The sequence below is a fragment of the Phyllostomus discolor genome, chromosome 1, assembly GCF_004126475.2.
Source record: "Phyllostomus discolor isolate MPI-MPIP mPhyDis1 chromosome 1, mPhyDis1.pri.v3, whole genome shotgun sequence".
Classification (NCBI taxonomy): domain Eukaryota; kingdom Metazoa; phylum Chordata; class Mammalia; order Chiroptera; family Phyllostomidae; genus Phyllostomus; species Phyllostomus discolor.
The window spans coordinates 208,791,643-208,812,424 of NC_040903.2; the positions used below are offsets into that span (position 1 = coordinate 208,791,643).

Consider the following 20,782-nt stretch of genomic DNA (forward strand, 5'->3'; position numbering starts at 1 on the left):
GTTGAGTGAAACGCTAACTCAGCCGATCTGGAGTCTCACTCCTTGCAGTAACCCAAGCAGCGCGCTAACTGCAGAAATAGCACGTGCCCTTCCACGGATCCCCACAGACATACAGCAGGGAAATGAAGCCTGATGGATAACCACCGAGAGTCCTGTCTTTTAAATCCAAGTCTCCCCCTAAATACACGCGTTTCACCACGTGGTCGTAATGACTGAAAGGCCGTGTCTGGCCATCCGCGGTGCCTGTTCTGCACTCGTGTGGAGAGAAGCCCAGACGGGTTACACTTGGGAGCCACTTTTCTTGCCCCTTCTGAGCCCAATAGTGGCAGAATGTGAAATACTGGCACTCACTGAATCCATGCATTCATAAACTAAAAGGTGGACAATGGCCTTGGGGAAGGGACGCTCCAATGACTTAATCATGTAACCGGAAGCTGGACGCACACAGAAAGGGGCACAGAAGAAAAATATATTGAAAGCCCAAAGGTAAGAAATGCTGAAGATGAGAACTAAAATGAGGTGAACCAATGTCCTCAAGATGCACATTATTGTCCCTCGAAATTACAGCCCCCCATATAAACTGAATTTAAATAACTATGCTTAAGGAAAGTATTCCCTCTAAGGAAGATCACAATTTGGAGTGAAGTCACTTAAGACAGAATAAAACCTTTATGTTGCTGTAGCAGCTATATTCTTCGGGTATATTAGACTTAAAATGTTTACTTGATGAATACTTCCTGCTACCTTATGATTACTTTTCTACTCTTTCAGTTTTGTAATCACTCACATTTAAATTCTTAATTTCATTACAGCCTGCAACATTCATTTTAGGATAAAAAAAGGCATCAAATGAAGATGGATGTTCATGTGGGAGGTATTAATTAAAGGCTTAAAGGCCAAGTCATACATTCTAAGATATTCCATTATGTTATAATAATTCATGTATAAGACAATTATTTTGATATAGTGAAAGTTGTATATCAGAATTTAACTTTTCCACTTAGATCTTAAAGAATATTAGAAGTGTGATAACACAACCCTCCCAAATAATCAAGCAGTCTAAGGCATGTATAAGGCCAATAATTTAGAAATTTCCACCATTGTGAGGTACACTAATCTTTTTTATATATATATATATATTTTTAAGATTTTATTTATTTATTTTTAGAGAGAGAAGAGAGGGAGGGAGAGAGAGAGAGAGAGAGAGAGAAACATCAATGTGCGGTTGCTGGGGGTCATGGCCTGCAACCCAGGAATGTACCCTGGCTGGGAAGAGGTACACTAATCTTAATAAATAAGACAATAACAGGTATTTAAAATGGGGGCAAGGTGAACAAGTAGACAATAAATTGTGTACTTTTATAAAGTATTTGAGAATATATTTTTTAACAAATGAGATACAAAAGGAACTCCCTTATTTAAAAGTCACTGCTATCTTAATAGCTTCTTTAAAATAAAATAACTTACCTTATATTTAAAATGTAGCCATTTGCACAGTCACTGAAGAAATCAGCAGTATAAAAAATACGAAAGGGCAGTTTTCAGGGGTAAACGAATCTGCAACTCTAAGACAAACAAGCATGGTGAAATTAACTCAGGGAATTAGATTTTCTGTTCCAGTGGTTCAGCGATTTATTATTTTATAGAGGTTTAGGAGAATTAATGAATTTCAAAATAGCTAATTTAACTTACTCAGCCATAGAATCCGGTGCAGCAATCAGAAGAAACTGGTCTTTCAAAATGTCTTCCCTCCATTGCTTCCCTTTTCTTAATCTGGCCTCTGAATGAGCCGTATACAGTTACAAAAGATATGATATGAGCCAGGGTTTATATGGACTACTGAGAACTACGTACTATATGAGAACTACGTACTATAGAGTCAGTGAGAACAGAAGGGATGCTTTGAAGCTATCTCCAAAGCTGCGATAAAGAGAATTTAATGTATATATTTGTGGTTCTTAGATCTACTTCTGTTTTACTCCTAATACCAAAAAAGCCCTTTCATGTAACAGCGTCATATGAAGTACCTTTCAGTTCAATTTGGATGTGACTAAATAAAAACTTCTGTGAATTTTACAGTGCACCTCACCGCACACTAACTGCCTGCATCCCACTTGACTGCCACCAACTCGGCGTCGGGTGCAGCCTCCCTGGTGTTTGCAGGGAGGGTGAGGGTGAGGAGGATGCACTGGAAGGGAGGGGAGGCCTCCACCCTGAGTGTGTTCTGAGGTCTTCTCAGAAGCCCATTCATTCCAGATTCTTCAGGGACGCTTATGGGTTGATGAACTACCCTTCCCTTTCCTTCCTCTTCTTCCTCTGCCTGACGTCTTATTTCATTTTCCGTCAAGTCCTCCAGAAGAGAAGGGAAGGAAGATGAAGCTAAAACCCATTAATTTCCAATATTCACAACGAGTCAATTACATTGTCAATCGTTACGGTATACGGACCACCCTTCTGGATCATTTTTCATTAGTCATGAAATCCTTTTAATGTATATCTCATACCTAGTATTTCTACTTGAAGGCACAGTGTTAAAGCAATGACTTGAAGCGCTTGCTCACACATTTCCAAACATAGTCAACGTAACTGCAGACATCAACGGACATTTCCTTAATCGCTACGAATCTGTGCCTGACAGAACCATGCGCTGTGAACCAGCTGCAGTTCGGCAGATCACGGAACCCCCCAGCACGACCAGGGAGGATGGGGAGCTGGCCGCACAACCCACTGAACGGGAGGCACTCGGCCCTCGGGGCCGCCGGAAAGGGCATGCAGTTATTCCCAATGACCACTGTGGACAAAAGTCTGCACGAGATAAAACGGTATTTTGAAAATATTTTAATATTTGCCATTTTTGTTGCCTGTGCTATTCATATATACATGGATTTAGCAATAAATATACTACTATTACATAGAGTGCAATCATTTTTAGTATTCATAACTGGTTGAAATTAATGCTGCATCGTCTCAAGAAACGAATAAATAAGTATCATGCCCAAATTCCAAACGAATGCTCCATACGTCACCACGAACAAAAACGGGAAGATAAAACATGTCGGGCGCTAGCTCTTGAAGCGTGATTCCTGTAAACATACAGCAAAGATCACCCTTCGCAGTCCTAACGTTTTGTGTGATGGCTTTAAATGAAGATCTAACATACAAATCCTACCGCGTCTTTTTGCATAGAAAATGAATTGATCACGTTTTTAAATGCAGCTGTCTTCCAGTGAAAGGTCTTCATCACATAGCACTTGTTTTCTGTAGGAATTCAGAACTTTTGAGCAAGAAAAGTGCTCTGCATAAGTTTATAAAATCTGCTTACTGGATTGAAAATTGAACAGGAAAATTTCCAAACAGGTCGCGTAGTTATGATTCTAAAATATTATGTACATGATACCTGGCTCCAGGAGGCAAGGCCTCGCTGCAGCACAACACAGTGTACAAATACGAAGCACAGTGTTCCCTAGAATTTCCCTTTAGGTTTTCCTCGCGCCGGCCCCGCGGTGGCTAATGATGACGTCGCGCCACACGGACCATTATTCTACTTGCTGCAAATGAAGTAGAAGGGGGATGCGAGCACAAATTTAAAGTAGATAATAGAAAAAAATGGCAAAAATACAGTACATATGCTTTAAACAGTGCACTTTACAAAATAGTTTGCTTTATTCATATTCTTTTATAAAGTGCAATATAACTTAAAAACAGAGACATTGTACCTTAATGTTCTGCAATAACCGTTAAAAACAAATCGCCGGGAAAGAGCAGTGCAAAATTAAAAACGTATATAGCTCAGCATGCATCTCAGATGGGCCCCGAGGATAGAGCCTGGGACCCCAAGTCCTTGCAGCTCTCCGTTCGCTTTCTAGAAAAGGTTAATGAGAGCAGGTTATCATCATATGTAACCACGAAACAGCAATAAGTTAAAATCCTCTCATGAAGTAAGTGCACGCCACACATAAAACCCATCAGGGAGTCTGTCCGAACACAGACGTTTTTCTCGGATAAGTCACTGTTCACAGGGCGCGGGTGTCCTCAAACCCACACCATCCACGAGGCACAGCGAAAGGCGCCGGCCGCACGGTGGGCGTGGCTCTCGTCGGCGGACGGCTGGGAAGCCGGTGACCTGCGCGTAAGCAGTGCGGGTTGACTGGTCCTCGTTCAATGTACGGGGCCTCTGCTCTTTCCAGAATCGTCCCGCGGGCATGACGCCAGGCCGCTCCACAGCGTGACATGTGCCGGATTCACAGTAGCATTCTCTGTCCAGTGCTTTGGACAAGGACAGCCAACTGGGTTCTCCTGAAAACATTCCCTAAGAGGCAGATTCCAACGAGACCTGGGGGCCTCGTCTGCAAAAGCACAAAACCCATCACCTTGGGCATCCGCCGGGGCCAGCGGGGCCGGGGCTCCGGGTCAGTCACACGCTGGCCGCTCCTGCGCTCTTCAGTCCGAGAACTGGAAGAGGGTCTCGGGGTTATTGCCATCGGCGGGGTTGCTGGGCTGCAGCGTCTTCGTGGGGGTGGTCTTCCCGTGAGAGTGGGAGGAGGAGGAATGGGAGCTCTCGCTGGAGCTGCTGCGCGTCTCCGTGCTGGTGCTGGTCTTCTTCATCTTCCTCCTCTTCGCCAGGGGGGCCTTGTCCACATTCTGAAGGCAAAACCCCTCCCTCTTGTATTTGTTAAAGGCCTGGGGGAGAAGAGAGGGGACGGTGATGAAGGAGAAAGGACTGAGGATGTCTTGGCATTACCACGTACAGAGGACAACGTGGGGGTGTCAACCGCAGCTCCCAGTGGTCTGGGGAACACAGTCCTACACACCCTTGTATCCACGCTCCCTGAGGGGTGCAGCGGTTCATGGGAAGATTTCTGAGGATGCGGTCTAACTGAACCAACTATTGAGCCAATAGGAGCCAATGGGAGCCAGTAACTATTCCAACTCATCACTCGGAGTTGGTGCTACCTCTCAAGAGAAAAACACCCACTAGCTGGGAATTCCTAGAGACTGTCAGCAGTCCACCCCCACCCCCACCACTTACTAGTTCTGTGTCCCGGATTTAAAATTCTCACCACAAAGTCCTAACACACAGCAGACTCAACCCATGATGGGCGCCTGCTCTTCTCCACTTCCCAGTCAATGCAACTGGGTGTATCTGGGCCACTCAGTGTACACAGAGAAGATCAGGTCTACGAGCCACTCGGGCCGGCTTTCGGCTCACAGCAGCCTGTCTTTCCTCATCTTAGACTCGGGCTTAGGCATCACTGCGGTTGCCCCTGGCAACCTCGCATCACGTGTCACAGAGAAGATTTGGATCATCTGCTACACATTCTTGCAGTTAATCCCTTTACACCTCACCACGTCCTGGTTCATTAACTTTTTAATCAATTTCTGCAGCTAAGAGGCGATGCGCCCCCTCCTTTCTCAAGGTAATCCCTCCAGAGGCAATTTCATTCTCCTTCTCTCATCTGCCGCTCAGACGACCGTGTTAACGCCTCTGCATCTGCGTGCACCGCGTGCAGCCGCTGCGGTGTGTCTCAGCCTCTCGACCGCACGGTCAATGCCCGCTGCCACAGGAGTTACTGCCTGGCCCTTATGGTCTCCAGAGTGGATGAGGCACGAAATGGTTGCGGAATGAACACACTTTCACACGCGCCTTAGTTCCCCATGTTTACTTATAGGTTTTAAAGAAAATGATTTAGCTTATTTAAGAGAAAAAAGTTCTAATGTTTTTGTGCACATGGTGTTCACGGCCTGCAGAATATCTTCCACTATTCGAATATCAGATACTGCCTTTTATCCCACAAACTCATTCTGAATGTCGAGTACAAAGACTGTGGGTCAGCAGTGACTCTGGTCCCCCACGCGCCTTCTGTTTATAAACATGATTATATGATGGTGGGGTTTATAGAAACACCCCTAACATGAAAAGAACACATTATCTTAAATGCATCACTAAGAGTGCGTCTCTGAGGTTACGGAGCCTCTGACTGTCCTCTCCAAACCCCCTGCGCACGCGGAGCGTGAGCACTTACGTGGAAGGTGGCCTTCACGCAGGTGTGCACGGCAGCCCCGGAAGAGCCCAGGATGTCGGGAGTCATCAGGGGATTGGAGGACAGCTGGCTGCCGTCCTGCAGCCACTCGTTGTATCTCAGGCCAGACATTTTAAGCCTTTTATTTGGATCAACTGTGAGAAGTCCTATAGGGATAAACAAGAATTTTTATTTTATAACCTGCCATTTCACACACAGTTTAAAATCAACCTCGGACACAAATTCCAATTATGTTCACGTGACATGATGGTTTCTGCAAGGCTTCAACCTCCAACAAAAATAATTACCTTTCTGTACGCATTTAAACCCCTAGTGAAAAAGCCCACAGCAGCCTACTTCCAGAAGGCCGCAGGCTAACGGACTTCTCAGTCCGGAGAAGGGAACCGCCCCAGCCCAGACTCCCAGGGGTGACGGGGTGAGCTCCAAGCGAGGAAGGAGTGCCTAGACCCGGTACATTCACGTACGGACACTCTCTCTCGGTCAGGGAGTGTAGCGAGGCCTGGAGAAACGGGGATGGAGGCTCAGAGGGGAGCTGCGAGGAGACCCAGACAAAACCCCAGCTGTCATGTCACCAGGGGACAAGGGCAACAGCAGAATCCACAGGTGCCATGTGCCGGTGGCTCAGGGGAGGGCCCGATCTAGGGAGTGCGGGCACCCTGGAAAACGTCCCGAAGATGAGTCCCGGGGGATGAGCGGAGGGGACTTGTGACGAGGGTGCCCAGGGACCCAGAAGGGCACGTGGACGGGCACGTGGACAGGCACGCAGGAAGATGGAAGCGCAGCACAAGGAGGAACTCAGGAGTTCCGCCGTGGCAGAGGGAGGGTGACACCAAGCAGAGGCAGGCAGGGTTAGGTCATGAAGGGCCTTGAACTTTGAATGCTCGGGAGTCTGACCCGAGTTAACGGATTCTCTGAAGAACTTTAATGGAAGAGAGGGATGAGCGTATTTGGACAATAGGAAGTCACTCGGCCGACCGAGGATGGACAGGTAGAGTCAGAGGACGGGAGACAAGCTGAAAGGATGTGGTAGGATCTTAGGAGAGACACGGTGACAGGGGCTGAGGTGGCGGCCGTGTGCATGGGGCGGGGAGCGGGGGACGATGAGGAGGAACGCCGAACCTGCGGGACCGGGTACTGGCTGCGGAAGGCCGGGAGGGCGGGGAGGCGGTGTGGCGGCCGGCAGAGTGAAAGGGGGAGGCAGGAGGTGGGGCGTGTTCGGGGGAAGGAGGGTAAAGAGGTCTGGGTTCCACTGGAGGTATCAGGCTGGGGTGCAGGTGGCTCCAAGTGCTAGTTCATGGGATAACTGTGGGCAGGAAGACGGGGAGAGAATGTTCTGGAAGAAGAAAAGGCTCAACAAAGTGGCCTGGACACCTTTGGGAACACAGGGATTCCCCAAGTAACTAACAAACAAACAAACACATGTGATGGCATGGACCCTCAATCCCTGCACATCACACAAAATGTTCAACTTTCTTAGAATCTTACCTTGGATCAAATCTTTAGCTTCTTGGGACACATTCTTCCAGGCTTCTCCTTCAAAGGAGAAATCTCCCTTTTTAATTTTCTTCATGATTTCCACTGCACTGGTACACGTCAAACTTTTGTCATGAGACTGGAATGGAACTTGCCCAGACAACATTGTATACTGCCAAGGGAGAAAAGGAAACAGAACACAGTGTTTCGTGCAACCGTTTATGATGACTAGCATTATCAGGTTTAAAAGACTGAGTGGCTCGTATCACTGAAACAATCAACACATTTCAAAGAGTTGTAAATAAAAAGGAATGGCTCATGCTGATCTCAAGATTTAAAACCATTTTAATAACTATTCAGAACAAGAATAAAAAAAAGGGGGAAATCCAGCTGTTTCAACAAGATGGTATTAAGGCTAAAGAAACCTAAAGACAAAAGAATCCCTGAATAACTATTTTTTCTATCCGATTCCACACATCATTTCCTTAGGATAGTACCTGTGGATAATAGCTTTAAAAAAATTTTTATGTAGTCCTTCCTTCTTTATTTTGTTTATTATTATCCCCACTTTAATTTTATTTTTTTCTCATTGTTGTGTCAAATACAATGACTTCTCTGTGGTCACCTTATTTCACTGTAGCCGCGGGTTTGGGAATTTTACATGGACGGTTTTAAAGAGTCAACAGAGAAACCAAAGGCCGAGGCTTGTCTTCGCTGCAGAGGCTGGGTCTTGGAAAGCGACCCTTCAATCCGGCAGAGCGGGGAGCCAGGGCTAGTGGTCAGGAAGGCGCGTGTGCGGAGAGGGGGGTGGAGGCGGCGGTTAGTGAGGAAGGGTGGCAAAGGGCGGCAGCGTCTCCGTGTCAACCCCAGCCCCGAGTGGCACCCACAGAGCCACAGAGGCACCCCAGGGACCCAGGAGGAATATGCCACTGTTCTTTTCTGGTCACTTGTCTCACAGGCAGGTGCACCCTCATGACGGCAGAGACGGGGAAGCAGCCCTTACACAATGGCTCTCAGAAAGGATGGGGATTCCCAGGCAGGATAATACAAATAACATAAAAAAGGAAAACCAAGAGATACAATCTGGTAGGCGGCCTACAAAGCCCGAGTAAGGAGCGCGGGAGACGCGGGACTGGAACACAGACAGAGAGGAGAAACTCAACCCTCCCAGGTTACCTGAGACCGGGCGGCTTTGGGCAAATCTGGACTTTCTGAAAAAGAAAGTTGTGCCTGAGAAGAATAAAGACTATACTCATGAAATTGGAGAGTCTGAAAACAGAAGGCAAGGAGAAGAAACCTGTTTCGGATTTCAAGCAACATAATGAGAAAAATGTTTGTTTTAAAGGGGGAAATGCTAGAGCGTCTGTAGAACAAAGACAACTTCAAAGAGCCCCAAACCTCCTAAATCCTCGGTACGGAGGAAGGGAGGCTATAGCTGGGCGGGGCTGAACGGGTCCTCGGGGTAGGAGAGACTGCCCGCCGCGCCTCTCGGCAGTCCCCCAACGGACCCCCGTCTCCGCCTGCCCCTTCTACGGGCCTTCTCTCCACTGTCCTTCAGGCAGACACGGAGTTACATTCATGCTCCAGACACACACCCGACATGCCCCTGTGCCAACGCCTTCCCGGCTCCCCCACAGCTGCCCCTAGGGCCCCAGCTCCCGGGGTTCTGGGGCTCCAGCCCCACTTTCCCTGCCAGTGGTTCTTCTGCCCCCTGACTTCCACAGGCTGCTACATCTCCCTAGAATGCCATCTGCTTTCTTCAGCCGGCCCAGCCCCTCCCATCTGACTAGGGTCTCTGTCCTCCGTCATCACTGCCACAGAGAGGAGGCACGTGGTACAGAGGGGGAGAAATGAACTGGATGGTCGGACAATCCCGGCTTCAGACAAGTGCCTTTTTATTTACTAGCTCGGGCAGATCAGCTCACTCTCTTAGACCTGTAAAATAACATTAACTAGACCAAGTGATCCACCACACTTGGTAGCGAGCAGTAGCCAGCTCACTCACACACCCGCTCTCCGTCCCAGCCTCGCCCTGTTTACCCCTTCCTCCTCTTCCTCTGGCTGGATGGTGGCAGGGACCCCCATTCCCTATGGAAGGTGGGGTGGAGACGTGCAACTTCAAAGCCCCTCCTAAGGTCTGCTTCCTCAGTCACTGCTGGCACCAACTACCCTGGGCTCCTCAGAAAGTGGAGTCTGCAGCAGAAGCTTATACACAATGACGTCACTAAGGAGCACAGTCTGCGAGGAGGAGGAGGAGGAACTGAAAACAGGGATACTGTACACACCACAGGAACTGCAGCCCGTGGCTAAAACGGGCCGGCAGGGGTCAGCTGCCATGCTGAGTGTGGCACCAGTCGGCGCGGCTCCGGCACTGATGAGCACCTGCTCGTCGGGTCACCGCATGCTTCCTGGTTCCCTTCGGTGGGACAGGCCAGAGCACAGGGCCAGGGCAGCACGCACTGCCCCACCCGAGAGCTGTGCCGACCTCCCTGCTCTGTTAGCCTAGCCTGCGGGGCCCTGGCCATCCTGACACGCTCTAGAACCCCCCCACGCGCGTTCCCTGTACTGATGTTTTCACGGAGTGAGACCTGCTGAGCGGAAAGTAGCCGGTGTCCTAGGTCCCTGCAAGACACACGCACGCCAGAGGGGGGAGGTAAACTACAAACATCCGGGGGACTGTCACCCTGGTGAAGAGTTCAGAGCACCAATGGTCGGGCGCAGAGACGCCCCCTCTGAAAGACAGACTGCTGCGCCTCGTCCCGCTAGAAAGAAAAGCAGCGCGGGGCTCAGTGGGCTTCCTCGGGTTCGGGCAGAGGCACACACTGCGGCTGAGAATACTGCTCCAGCCCCTCCGCCTGGTGATGCGGCTCCAAGCGAGGCCCAGAGTGAGGAGGGTTTTGTTGGAAGCTCAAGCCGTAACAGAAACTGTCCCGCTGCTGAGGCCGCAGGCCCGGGCAGACCCGACTGTGCTGGACCGGTCTGCGCCTGCGCGAGGCGCGAGTGCTGCGGGGGCTGCAGCAATGCAGGGGCGGGGCCCCGGTCCGACGGGACTAGGGTCCCTGCCAAAAGACACACCAGGGGGCTTGCTCGCTCTCTCTCCAAGTACGAGAGGGAAGGGCGTGTAAGAACGCCACCACGCTGGCCCCTTCACAGCGGACTTCCCAGCCCCCAGGCTGTAAGAAGATACACGTCTGTAGTTCAGCCACGCAGCGTGCAGTACGTCATTGCGGCAGCCCCGAGCGGACTCAGGCGGCGTGTAAGCTCCATGTCGATGGGGACCCCACACCCACGAGGTGGACTGGGTGTGATCAAAGCCACATGATACTACGTGATGCATCTTCCTGATGTATTTGTTTTATTCAGTGAGGGTAGTATCATTAATTTCTTATTAAAATACCCACATTAGTGTGTACTAGATGCAACATGCGAAAGACTTCTAAGACCACAGATTTCTAAGGCAAATCAGGAGACTCCAAATAAATTTTGGGCTTGCTGTGGGATAATTCAGGCTTTGTATCTAGATCCTCTGGTAATAATCATTCATTTATCTGGAAACATTTGCAAAGAACTCTTTTTTCTGGACATTTTAATGGTTCACTTTATTTTTCGCCTGCATTTCATTATGTATCTCTAAAAGGATTTTTAAAAACCACAACCACGACACTGTTATCCACCTAAAAAATATTAGCAGTAATTCCTTTGTATAATTTAATATTCCATCAATATTCAAATTTCCCCAAATGAGCTATATGTGTTGTGTATTATAATTACATCTGTATGACTTAGATTTAGTTTGAACTTAATAAATAGAACTGAAATTAGAATTTGCTTGAATCGGAATTCGAGTTAAACGCAAACACTGTTTCTGAAGTGTCTTTTAATCTACAGGTTCCCACAGTATGTTTTCTCATCATTCACTGGCTGGGACCTGGGTTGCTTGCCCTGTAGAGCTTCACAGAGTCGGGCTACTGTGACTATGCTCCTGTGGAATTGTTTCGCCGGCTCTCTGTCCCCCGTCTCTCCTGAAAACATGACAACTGGACCCACCCGTTCCACCTCACGCAGTGACTCCCACGGCTCTGGCACCGGAAGCGCGCACACCTGCCTGCACGTCGAAGAGGCTCTCCTGAAACCTTAGAAAGGATAACGGTTATAACTGGCTTACATTTAAAGGAAGGGTTCTTTTACAAGGGGTAATCTTGTATTATTTAAAGAAACAAAAGGCTCTATTTTTTATTTAGACCTATTTTTTTCAGGAGAGTGCTACTAATGTTTTAAAGTCCTTAAAACTCTCGAATCTACAGAAGTTAGCTGTTTATTTTTATTTTAAAAATCTGATTCATAAATATGTAATTTTAGTTGGGAAATTATAAACGATGACTTAAACTTACTAAAATGGGAACCAAATAAAGCTTAAAGTGAAAAGAGGAACCGTCCTGCCGGGACGCCTGGCTAGCCCCTAAGAAAAAACACGCTGACACCAGAATAAACCCCAGATGGAGTGCAGAGTCAAGTGCGGAAACGAAGCCTGGTTCTCGAGGCGCATTCGGGAGAGGGCTTTCCTCATCTCGGGGCGGACTGGCGGTCTGGCATGGAAGCCGGGCACTGTGCGGGCACAGACCGACAGATCTCACTGCACACAGAAAGAAAACTCTTCTATTTAAACCCCTCTAAAAACAAAATTAAAGTCCCATATTACTATAAAAGTTTCAAACAAATGACAAGCCAGGAAAAAACATTTCCAATATTAATGGCAGGCAAAGGCTTAAAATCCTTAACAGAGCTTTAAACTTCGACAAGAAAAAGCTCCCAGAGGAACGTGGGCAAAGCCCACAGACAGATGCCCCAAAAGAGGAAGTATGAAGGCCCACGTGCCTGAGAACCTGCTCGGACAACTCATCACAGACATGCGCGCCAGGGGCGACGGCAGGAAGAATCTAAGACTAAATGACGGTCTCCCACGGGTTTGCATACAGTTCACGAGAACATGATAGGAAACCCCCCAGAAGGAAACCTAGGCACAGATTTCAAAATAAAGATGTATATACCCTTCCCCTAGAAATTACTCTAAACAAATAATGAGACAAATATGAGCACATATATAAAAATATTCATCTGTAGAGTTGAAAATCAGTGAAAAACTGGAAAATGCTAACATCTCATCTGTAAATGGTTAAGTGAACTTCTGGGACTCAAACCACGTATATGAGCATACTATAATCTCATTTCTTAAAAAGATTTTGTTTATTTTTAGAGAGATGGGAAGGGACAGAGAAAGAGAGGGAGAGAAACATCAGTGTGTGAGAGAGATATCAAATGCTCTCACACGCGCCCAGTCGGGGGCCTGGGTTGTAGACCAGGCATGTGCCCTGACTGGGAATTGAACCAGAGACCCTTTGGTTCACAGGCCAGCACTCAATCCACTGAGCCACATCAGCCAGGGCTATAATCTCATTTTTTAAAAATCCCAAGTATATATGCATGTTATGCAGAAAAACATTATAAGTAATCCACAATATGGTGGGGGGGGGGAGCGGGAGAGCTTACACAGCATCACCTGTGTATGGTGAGGTTATGAGTGATACTATTATCTTCTTCTTTCTGTATTGTCTGAAAATATCTCTCTAAGATGATGCATTACAAATTACATGCATGAAAAGTAAAGCTATTTTGAGAAAAAGCACGCCGAGATTCTGCTAGCTGAATGTTCTGTTTCTGATCACTGTAGCCAAGGACGTTTTGTGAAAAGCCTGCTTACCGCGATTACTATGAGTTACTGTAGACATGTCTAATTTTATCTATTAGTTTGTTAATTTATCCTAAATGATATTCTTTAGTTACAGTGTTGGTCTCAACACCTGAAAGAATATATTTGTGATGTCTTTCTATTTAGTCACTGGCTATTTTCACACTACAGTATGCATAGCTTTTGAAAATACACCATTCTTAAAAAAAAACAACATATAACTCTTATTTACGTAAAACACAGCTGCCTTGACTATTTCTAAGTAAATGAAAGCCCAAATTCCTGCATTTTCTCCAGTGCAAATTCTAACAAAGGGAAACAGTCTTCTGTCAGGCCTCGGAGTGACAAGGAACCAATGTGGCCCATTTTTTCAGGAATCTAGGGGAGACGGCAAAGAGAGAGGGGGACAGGGGACCTGGGACAGCGGACTGGGCGGAACGGCTCTGCTGACGAGAACTCACCAGGATGACGCCCAGGCTCCAGAGGTCACAGGACTCGTCGTAGCCGTTGTGGTTCAGGAGCTCCGGCGCGGCGTAGTGCAGGGTGAAGCAGGGCGTCTTGAGAGGCTGGTTGTCCGGCGGCTTTAAGCGGGCAAACCCGAAATCAATGATTTTAATGTCCAAATTGTCATTTTCATCAGTGAACAACAAGTTCTGCAAGGTACAAAGACTGACGTCAGTCTCTCATTAAAGTGTCACGGGACCGGGTGATGCCATTTATATGGACTCTGTACTGACACCGGATTCAGACACGGAGAGGCTCTGAGGAGGAGGAGGGGCCGGGATGGACGCCAGTGTGTCAGGGCGCTGCTGTTCTCCGCTTTGTAATTTTTTTGCATTGCTCCAGTTGTACAATACCACGGGAAACCTGTTCGACTTGCACCCCATCTCATCTGACGTCAGGGCCTCTGTCTACGCTTTTGCTTTTCTGGAACTCTTGTGTGTCTGTGTTCTCTTCCTCCACCAACCTCCCTCCCTTCCCAGAGGGCACACGGGAGCCTGCTCTCCATGCAGAGACCCCCGCAACCATGCCACCACACTGCAGTTAAGGCTCCATCTATTTCTCGGAGCACTGTTTACACCCCCTCCCTGGCATGCATCGCCTCTGCGTGATCAGTTCAACGTCCTCATCCCCATGAGACCAGAATTCCGCCTCATTTATGACTGCACCTGAGGGTCCCACAGAGCCGTATGGCAGGTGCCTTTATAAATGAGTCCACTGAACGAAGTCACAGATAAATAGTTATACACGATTTAGCATAGCCTAGTAAAGACGACACAGTGGGGACATACATTTCAGAACTCTCTTCTCCAAAACAGTGAACACTTCAACATTTTTGATGCGTATGGATATTATACCTCAATCATTCAGAACCCACTGTAACTCTGGATCATTCATCCACTAAGGCTTCTCGATCACGAAGGTTCTGCTGCACTACCTTTTGTAATGATCACATCCTGATAAACGCTAACTGCACCGATGCACAGTCTTCATTTTTATTAGCATATCGAGCTCGCCCCACAGAAACCTGGGGTATATTGTCTTTAGAGAACCTAACAAAACCTGTCATACCTTTAATGTGTACTAAATTATTCCCCAGCTCTGCAATATCACTTGCTTTGCTAATATTATTCTACCCGGAGTAAAAAAAAAAAGGCACCATAAGACGGTTTATCGATACAAAGAAGAAAAATCTCCCAAGCCTTTGATTCAGAAGTTAAAAATAAGTAAAGTGACAGAGACAAAAAAAAAAAAACCAAACTGAAAAGTTTTTGAGGCTTCACCACAACTGAAGTCCCAGGTGGGGTTCCTGAATGTGCACTTGGGAGACATGACCCGGGGAGACGTGACCCGGGGAGCGTAGGAGTCGTCTCAGCCAGTGACTCCTGAGCCCCTCCACAGGGCAGGCACCGTGCTGCATGCAGAGCGGTGAGTCAAGCACACCTGGTCCCTGCCGGCACCGAGCTACTAGATCTCTGAAAACGGCTTCCATTGAGTCCTTAGGAAGAATGGCAGTGGACTTGCTTCCTTGATCCCAGTCCTTGAAGGAGAGGGCTGGAGGAGGGCGTCAACAGTCAGGATGGGAGGGAGCCACCATGTCACCTCCTTGCATTCTCCCCTCAAGTGCTGCTGTTTAGAACTAATTTCATGTAATTTTTCTTAATTTTTCAAGAGTATGGGAACCAATTTCAAAAACACAAAGCAGCTTATAGGAATATCAGCCAGCTTCTAAAGTTAGCTGATGCTCACCTAGAATTTGGCATTTTGCCTACGAAGAAAATGAATGCCACAGAAACATCTACCCAAAGACTCATAATCAGAGCTTAAAATGCTACATCACTGGGCAAAGGATCACATTTTCACTTTGGAAATAATACACTCTGCCACTTAAAAGTCAAAGCAAAAGCTCTTTATGAAACTGTTAGTACAAAGGTATATTTTCATTTCTCCAAAAAAGATTTTGATTTAGGGTTATCATTGTAGAATGTCCCAAAAAACCTAACAAACCTTCATTTCAAATGACTACGTGAAAGGAAGGTTTTAAAACAAATACGGAGAACTGAGTATCAGTAAAAGAGGAAGGCAAACTGAATCCTGCTGGGAGAGGACCGTTGCATCATTTGAGACTCATGAGATGACAGATGGCCAGTTATCAAAGAATAAAACATGAGAAAATGAGTTCTATAACCACAGAACAGAGCTTTTCAATTAAAAATTACATGCTTGTTCCTTGTCTACCAAGAAAACATTTAAGTGGTGTGCTTTCACGTTTAAAAATAGCCAACGAATCTCCATGCACAGGGCACCATACTTCTAGTGGGCGTCCGTGGGAGAGCGAGAACTGTGATGAGGGAAGCGGAGGGGGAGCTACCACAGTTGCAAGTTCATAAAACACATTCACTTTTCATTAACCGCTAGTAATATCAGTAATAGAAAATACACAGACTGAAGTTTAAATACTGTAGGAATCAGTTGATTATGTTTGAATGCACATAAGTCCATTTTAAAAAGCATCCTCTTCCTACCAAATATCCAAGATACTTAAATAAAAGCCAAAAATGGTGCTTTTTGAGAAATATTCTTTTGTTGGTCTAACACCAAGTAAATTATTTTAAATATACTTGAAAATGCACTAGAATCACATGGGTCCTCCTTAAAAATAATGGTCTATTTTAAGGAGGAAATATGTATAATTTTGCAGATGGTAACGGATGATTCATTGTTATTCTTTCATAAATTAGAGGGTTTTGCTTTTAAATTTTCATTATTATTTTGATGATTTTCTAAAAGGAAGGAACTTTCTTATTTTTGATACTAAAAAAGGATCATTCTAGAGTTAGAATCTTCTTTATTAACCTCTTCAAGGAAGAAGCATAAAGAAGCTGTTACCCCTACACTGCTACACAGTTCCATAAATCTCATAGTGTGTGAGCAAAGGAAAGCACATATCAGATGGCATAAATAATTAAACCAAGACAATTCTTTGTGTTTTAATACTAAGGACAGAATTGCATACATTCCTATTCATTAGTTAATCGATTTGATTACAAATGTGAAAAACAAGCTTTCAAAATACACCATTAAAAAACCCTCTAAAATAATATACATAGAGAAGGGACATTATTTTCTGCTACAAAAATTTCCACTGCTATTTTTAGTCCACAACTGTTGCATAAAGTGTTTCTTCCATAAAAGGCTCTCACACTTACAAATATAACCTCAAGATGATCAGCTGGCAAAAATAGACAAATTTACTTTAGACTGAAATAGAAAAAATAATCCCAGAAACATAATATTTCCAAATATCTATGCGCTTTAGCAGAAAGCGCTGACAACAAAGCCCGCACGTGTCTGGGGGATATCGAGTCCCGACGCGGACGCGATGACGCGGGAGCGCGCCCCGTCATACCTCGGGCTTCAGGTCCCTGTGCACCACCCCGACGTCGTGCATGTGGCTCACGGCGGACACGAGCCTCCGCATGATGTAGCTGGCTTCCGTCTCGCTGAAGTGCTTCTTCTTCTTAATGCGCTCGAACAGCTCGCCCCCGTTCAGGAGCTCCATCACCAGGAAGGTATGAAGCTGGGAGAGAGAGAGGAGGAATGCGGAGGGCCTCAACGAAGAAAGGTGTGTTAGCACATACAACATTCACTGACTAGTAATGATCACCAATACATCTAAATGATTCTTCGTTAAAACGATCAACAGCAATCCTTGCACTTTAGAAGAAAGAGCTGAAGGATAATGTGGCTTTTTTAGAATTCTATTTTGGTGATGGAAAATTTCAAGTACTGCAGCGAAGTCTTTATATATCCTTCTCTTGACTAATTCCTTCATTCGAATTCCGTTCCAACCCCCTCTACCAAGTTTACATAGCTTCCATGTTCAAGTGTGATGTAGCACTGATAATGTGAAATTGGCTGCTTTAGATAATATGCAAGATTACTGATAGTTACTTTCTGAAAGGCACTGTTTGGTGATGTCACTTTAAACCTCCCGCTAGGGCTGAACAGATGACTTTCAGGACTCTCGTCATTACCTGCAGCCAAGACCCACCGCTCACTGTGGGTTTATTGTTTATAACTGCTTTTGATCCCAATGGCATAATCTTTATTCATTTAATCGGTTATATATATATATATATATATATCGAATACTTACTATGCTTTCCATAAAGAAAATAACATAGCTATTGAAAGTGAAGGAATTATATGCGTTCAAAGGAACGCAAATGATTTTTAAAATATATCAATTCAATATTCAGATTCAGGTGCTACGCATTATAGCACCAACATCACGCAGAAAACAAAATAGAATATGTTTTCCTTTGAATTAGCAAAATCCAGAAAACTTGCTTCATAAAAAAAGATAATGATTGCCCTGGCTGGCGTAGCTCAGTGGATTGAGCACGGGCTGCGAACCAAAGTGTCGCTGGTTTGATTCTCAGTCAGGGCACATGCCAGGGTTGCAGGCCACGGCCCCCAGCAACCGCACATTGATGTTTCTCTCTCTCTCTTTCTCCCTCCCTTCCCTCTCTAAAAATAAATAAAATAGTGTTGCAGGTTCGATTCCCAGTCAGGGTACATGCCTGGGTTGCAGGCCATCACCCCCAGCAACCACACATTGATGTTTCTCTCTCTCTCTTTCTCCCTCCTTTCCCTCTCTAAAAAAAATAATAAATAAATAAAATCTAAAAAAAAAAGATAATCATAAATACATCATCCTGCACCTACTGAGCAAACTGTAAAGGGGGAACAACCCCTTCAGCAGCAGAACTGTTCTCAGACTACCGGCGACCAAGCCAATTTGAGTTTCCACGTCAGACAAGTAAGGTCAAAGTTGCAGGTGTGTTACAAGCACATGCCTGTGAGCTTTAAAAAAAAATGGAGGGCAATACCTAACCTATAGTGGCTCAAAAGACAGGTATTAGAGTCCAACCTGGATCTGAAGGCCAGTTCTCCTCCTCATGACACTGGGGATGTTGGTTTACCTCTATGAACTAACTGTAGAGCCCCACACAAATGAAATACAGGTAATAATGACAAAATGTGTATGAGGTGGCTTGAATAATGGCCCTCCGAAGATGCCTGTTTCTACTCCCCAGAACCTGTGGGTGTCACCTTCCATGGCAGAGGGACTCTGCGGTTGTGATTAGGGATCTGGAGATGGGGAGAACATCTCAGTCACCCGTTAGAGCCGGTCAACAGCGTGAGATGGGACCACGGAGACGAGAGAGGGGAGGGAAGCAGGGAGGGGTGGCCGGCCAAGGAACGCGGGGCAGTCTCTAGAAGCTGAAAAGGGCAACTGGACAGGCAGGCTGTCCCTGAGGGCCTCCAGAAGGAGCCGGCCCTGCTGGCACCCTGACTTTCCACCAGCGAGACTGTCAGACGATACACTGGTGTTGTTTCAGGTTTGTGGCGACTGGCTGCCAACAGGAAATGAATACAGTAGTACAGCATGAATCACGGCACACAACGTGAACAACAAACACCGCGGCAGGTCAGAGGCTGGGGCTCCGCCCACATCCGGTTCCCCCGTTATGGGAGTCGGGACTGCATGGGTTGGGGGCAGCCTAGACAACTGTCACCATCATGGATGAAACAACCCAGGGTATCAGTTGCAGGTTCGAATGAAAGCATACTTAGACTAGTACCTATAAGATTACACCATGAGATCATTTATACCCTAGTAACTCTTGAACATAAAAAGAGCGAATAATAAATATAACTTGTCACATAAAACATTAGGGGTGCAGCTCCTGCAATCTGACATTAGCCTGAAAGTCAGAGATTGAATGACTCTGGCCAGTGCCCTGACCGAAATGTGGACCGTTTTCAGAGGAGATTGTCCAGGCTCTTCCCAGGCACCTGCCGTGGGCAGGGGACAGGCCACCCCCACCGTAGCTGATGAGCCCAATGAGGTGGAGGCGGTAGAGGAGCAGGAAGAGCATTTCCTACTGAGTTCCTGCCACGAAGATGTTCTTTCTCTGGCTACGAGGACCAAAGGGCAAGAAGACAGTATTTTTGCCCACCCACCTGATGTGAAAACTGGGCTGCGGAGCAAGGTAACTGAAAGCTTGCTCTGAAGGTGGGCCGCGTGGGTTCGGACCCAGCGTTCGCACATACAAGCTGCGAGACCCCGTTGCTTCACTTCCCTGAGTTGCAGTGCTCTCACCGCCCAGAGCTGCTGGCAGGGGCGACTAAGGTGACCCCTGCAGAGTGTCTGGTACAGTGCCTGGGCCACGTGAGGCACGGCAGTCAAGAGAGGCAGCTCTGACGGTCACGCTGGCGCCACCGACCGCCTGGTTTCACCAGGACGTGCCACTTGGGGTGCGGCACTCAGGGAAATGTCAGTGCGGGAGAGAGGTGGGCCACAGCTCTCCTAGCACATGGAGGTCACAGCCGCACAAGGACAGAGCCCAGGACCAGGCTCCAGGTGTTCCCCACGAGATTTTCACGGAATTGCTACGTGACCTTGGACTAGTTCCTATGACCCTCCTGAACCTCAGCTCCTTCTTGGGTGAGACCCTGATGGTTTTAGCTCTGTGCCCAGCACGGCGTCTTGAGTGGGCTGTGTCATCCCACCGGGCCCAGAGGAAAAGGTAACTGCAGTGCAGCCACTGCTGCCGTGGAAGATGGCGGGGGGGGGGGGGGGGGGACCTGGGGAGGAGACACGGGCCCGACACAGTGGCGCTGCCCGTGTATCCAAAGTTCCATGCGCCCATACAGTCCTGAGAAATCAGGACAGGGCACGGCCTGCGGTCTGAGCAGAAACTGCCACACGCATTAAGAGAATGAAAGGGACGTGTCTTTGTCTTTCTGCTTCCTATTTACTCTTTAGCTAGCTCTGAGTCGGCTTAAGGCTCTCTAGGTTCTCTTCTGTAAGTGAAAGGAAAGTTGAAGGCTAAACATTTCTGAGTCCTGAGAGGTACGAGCAGTTAAACTATGGTGACAGCAGCTGAACTGGTACTGAGCACGATGCGGCTGGTGGCAGTGGCCCTGGGATCCTGGCCCCCTGTCCCCC

At 47.0% G+C, this 20,782-nt stretch overlaps 1 protein-coding gene and 1 long non-coding RNA gene across 3 annotated transcripts in view; one reads left to right on the forward strand and one right to left on the reverse strand.

Moving 5' to 3' along the window:
• The first annotated feature begins 970 nt into the window (after positions 1-970).
• On the forward strand, positions 971-1,384 carry LOC118497740. The gene is made up of 2 exons (XR_004900275.1): positions 971-1,107; positions 1,277-1,384. It is a non-coding gene; the product is annotated as an uncharacterized LOC118497740 (long non-coding RNA).
• Positions 1,385-2,823: 1,439 nt separating this feature from the next.
• The window catches only part of RPS6KA5 (ribosomal protein S6 kinase A5), a 125,944-nt gene continuing 107,985 nt past the window's right edge, over positions 2,824-20,782 (reverse strand). For both annotated transcript variants that reach the window (XM_028507812.2, XM_036013192.1), the window contains exons 13-17: positions 17,171-17,341; positions 13,722-13,913; positions 7,527-7,686; positions 6,024-6,187; positions 2,824-4,680 (exon numbers count right to left, since the gene is read on the reverse strand). In XM_028507812.2, coding sequence (XP_028363613.1) covers positions 4,441-4,680; positions 6,024-6,187; positions 7,527-7,686; positions 13,722-13,913; positions 17,171-17,341 — 927 coding nt within the window. In that variant the 3' untranslated portion in view covers positions 2,824-4,440. The remainder of the gene's footprint in view (positions 4,681-6,023; positions 6,188-7,526; positions 7,687-13,721; positions 13,914-17,170; positions 17,342-20,782) is intronic.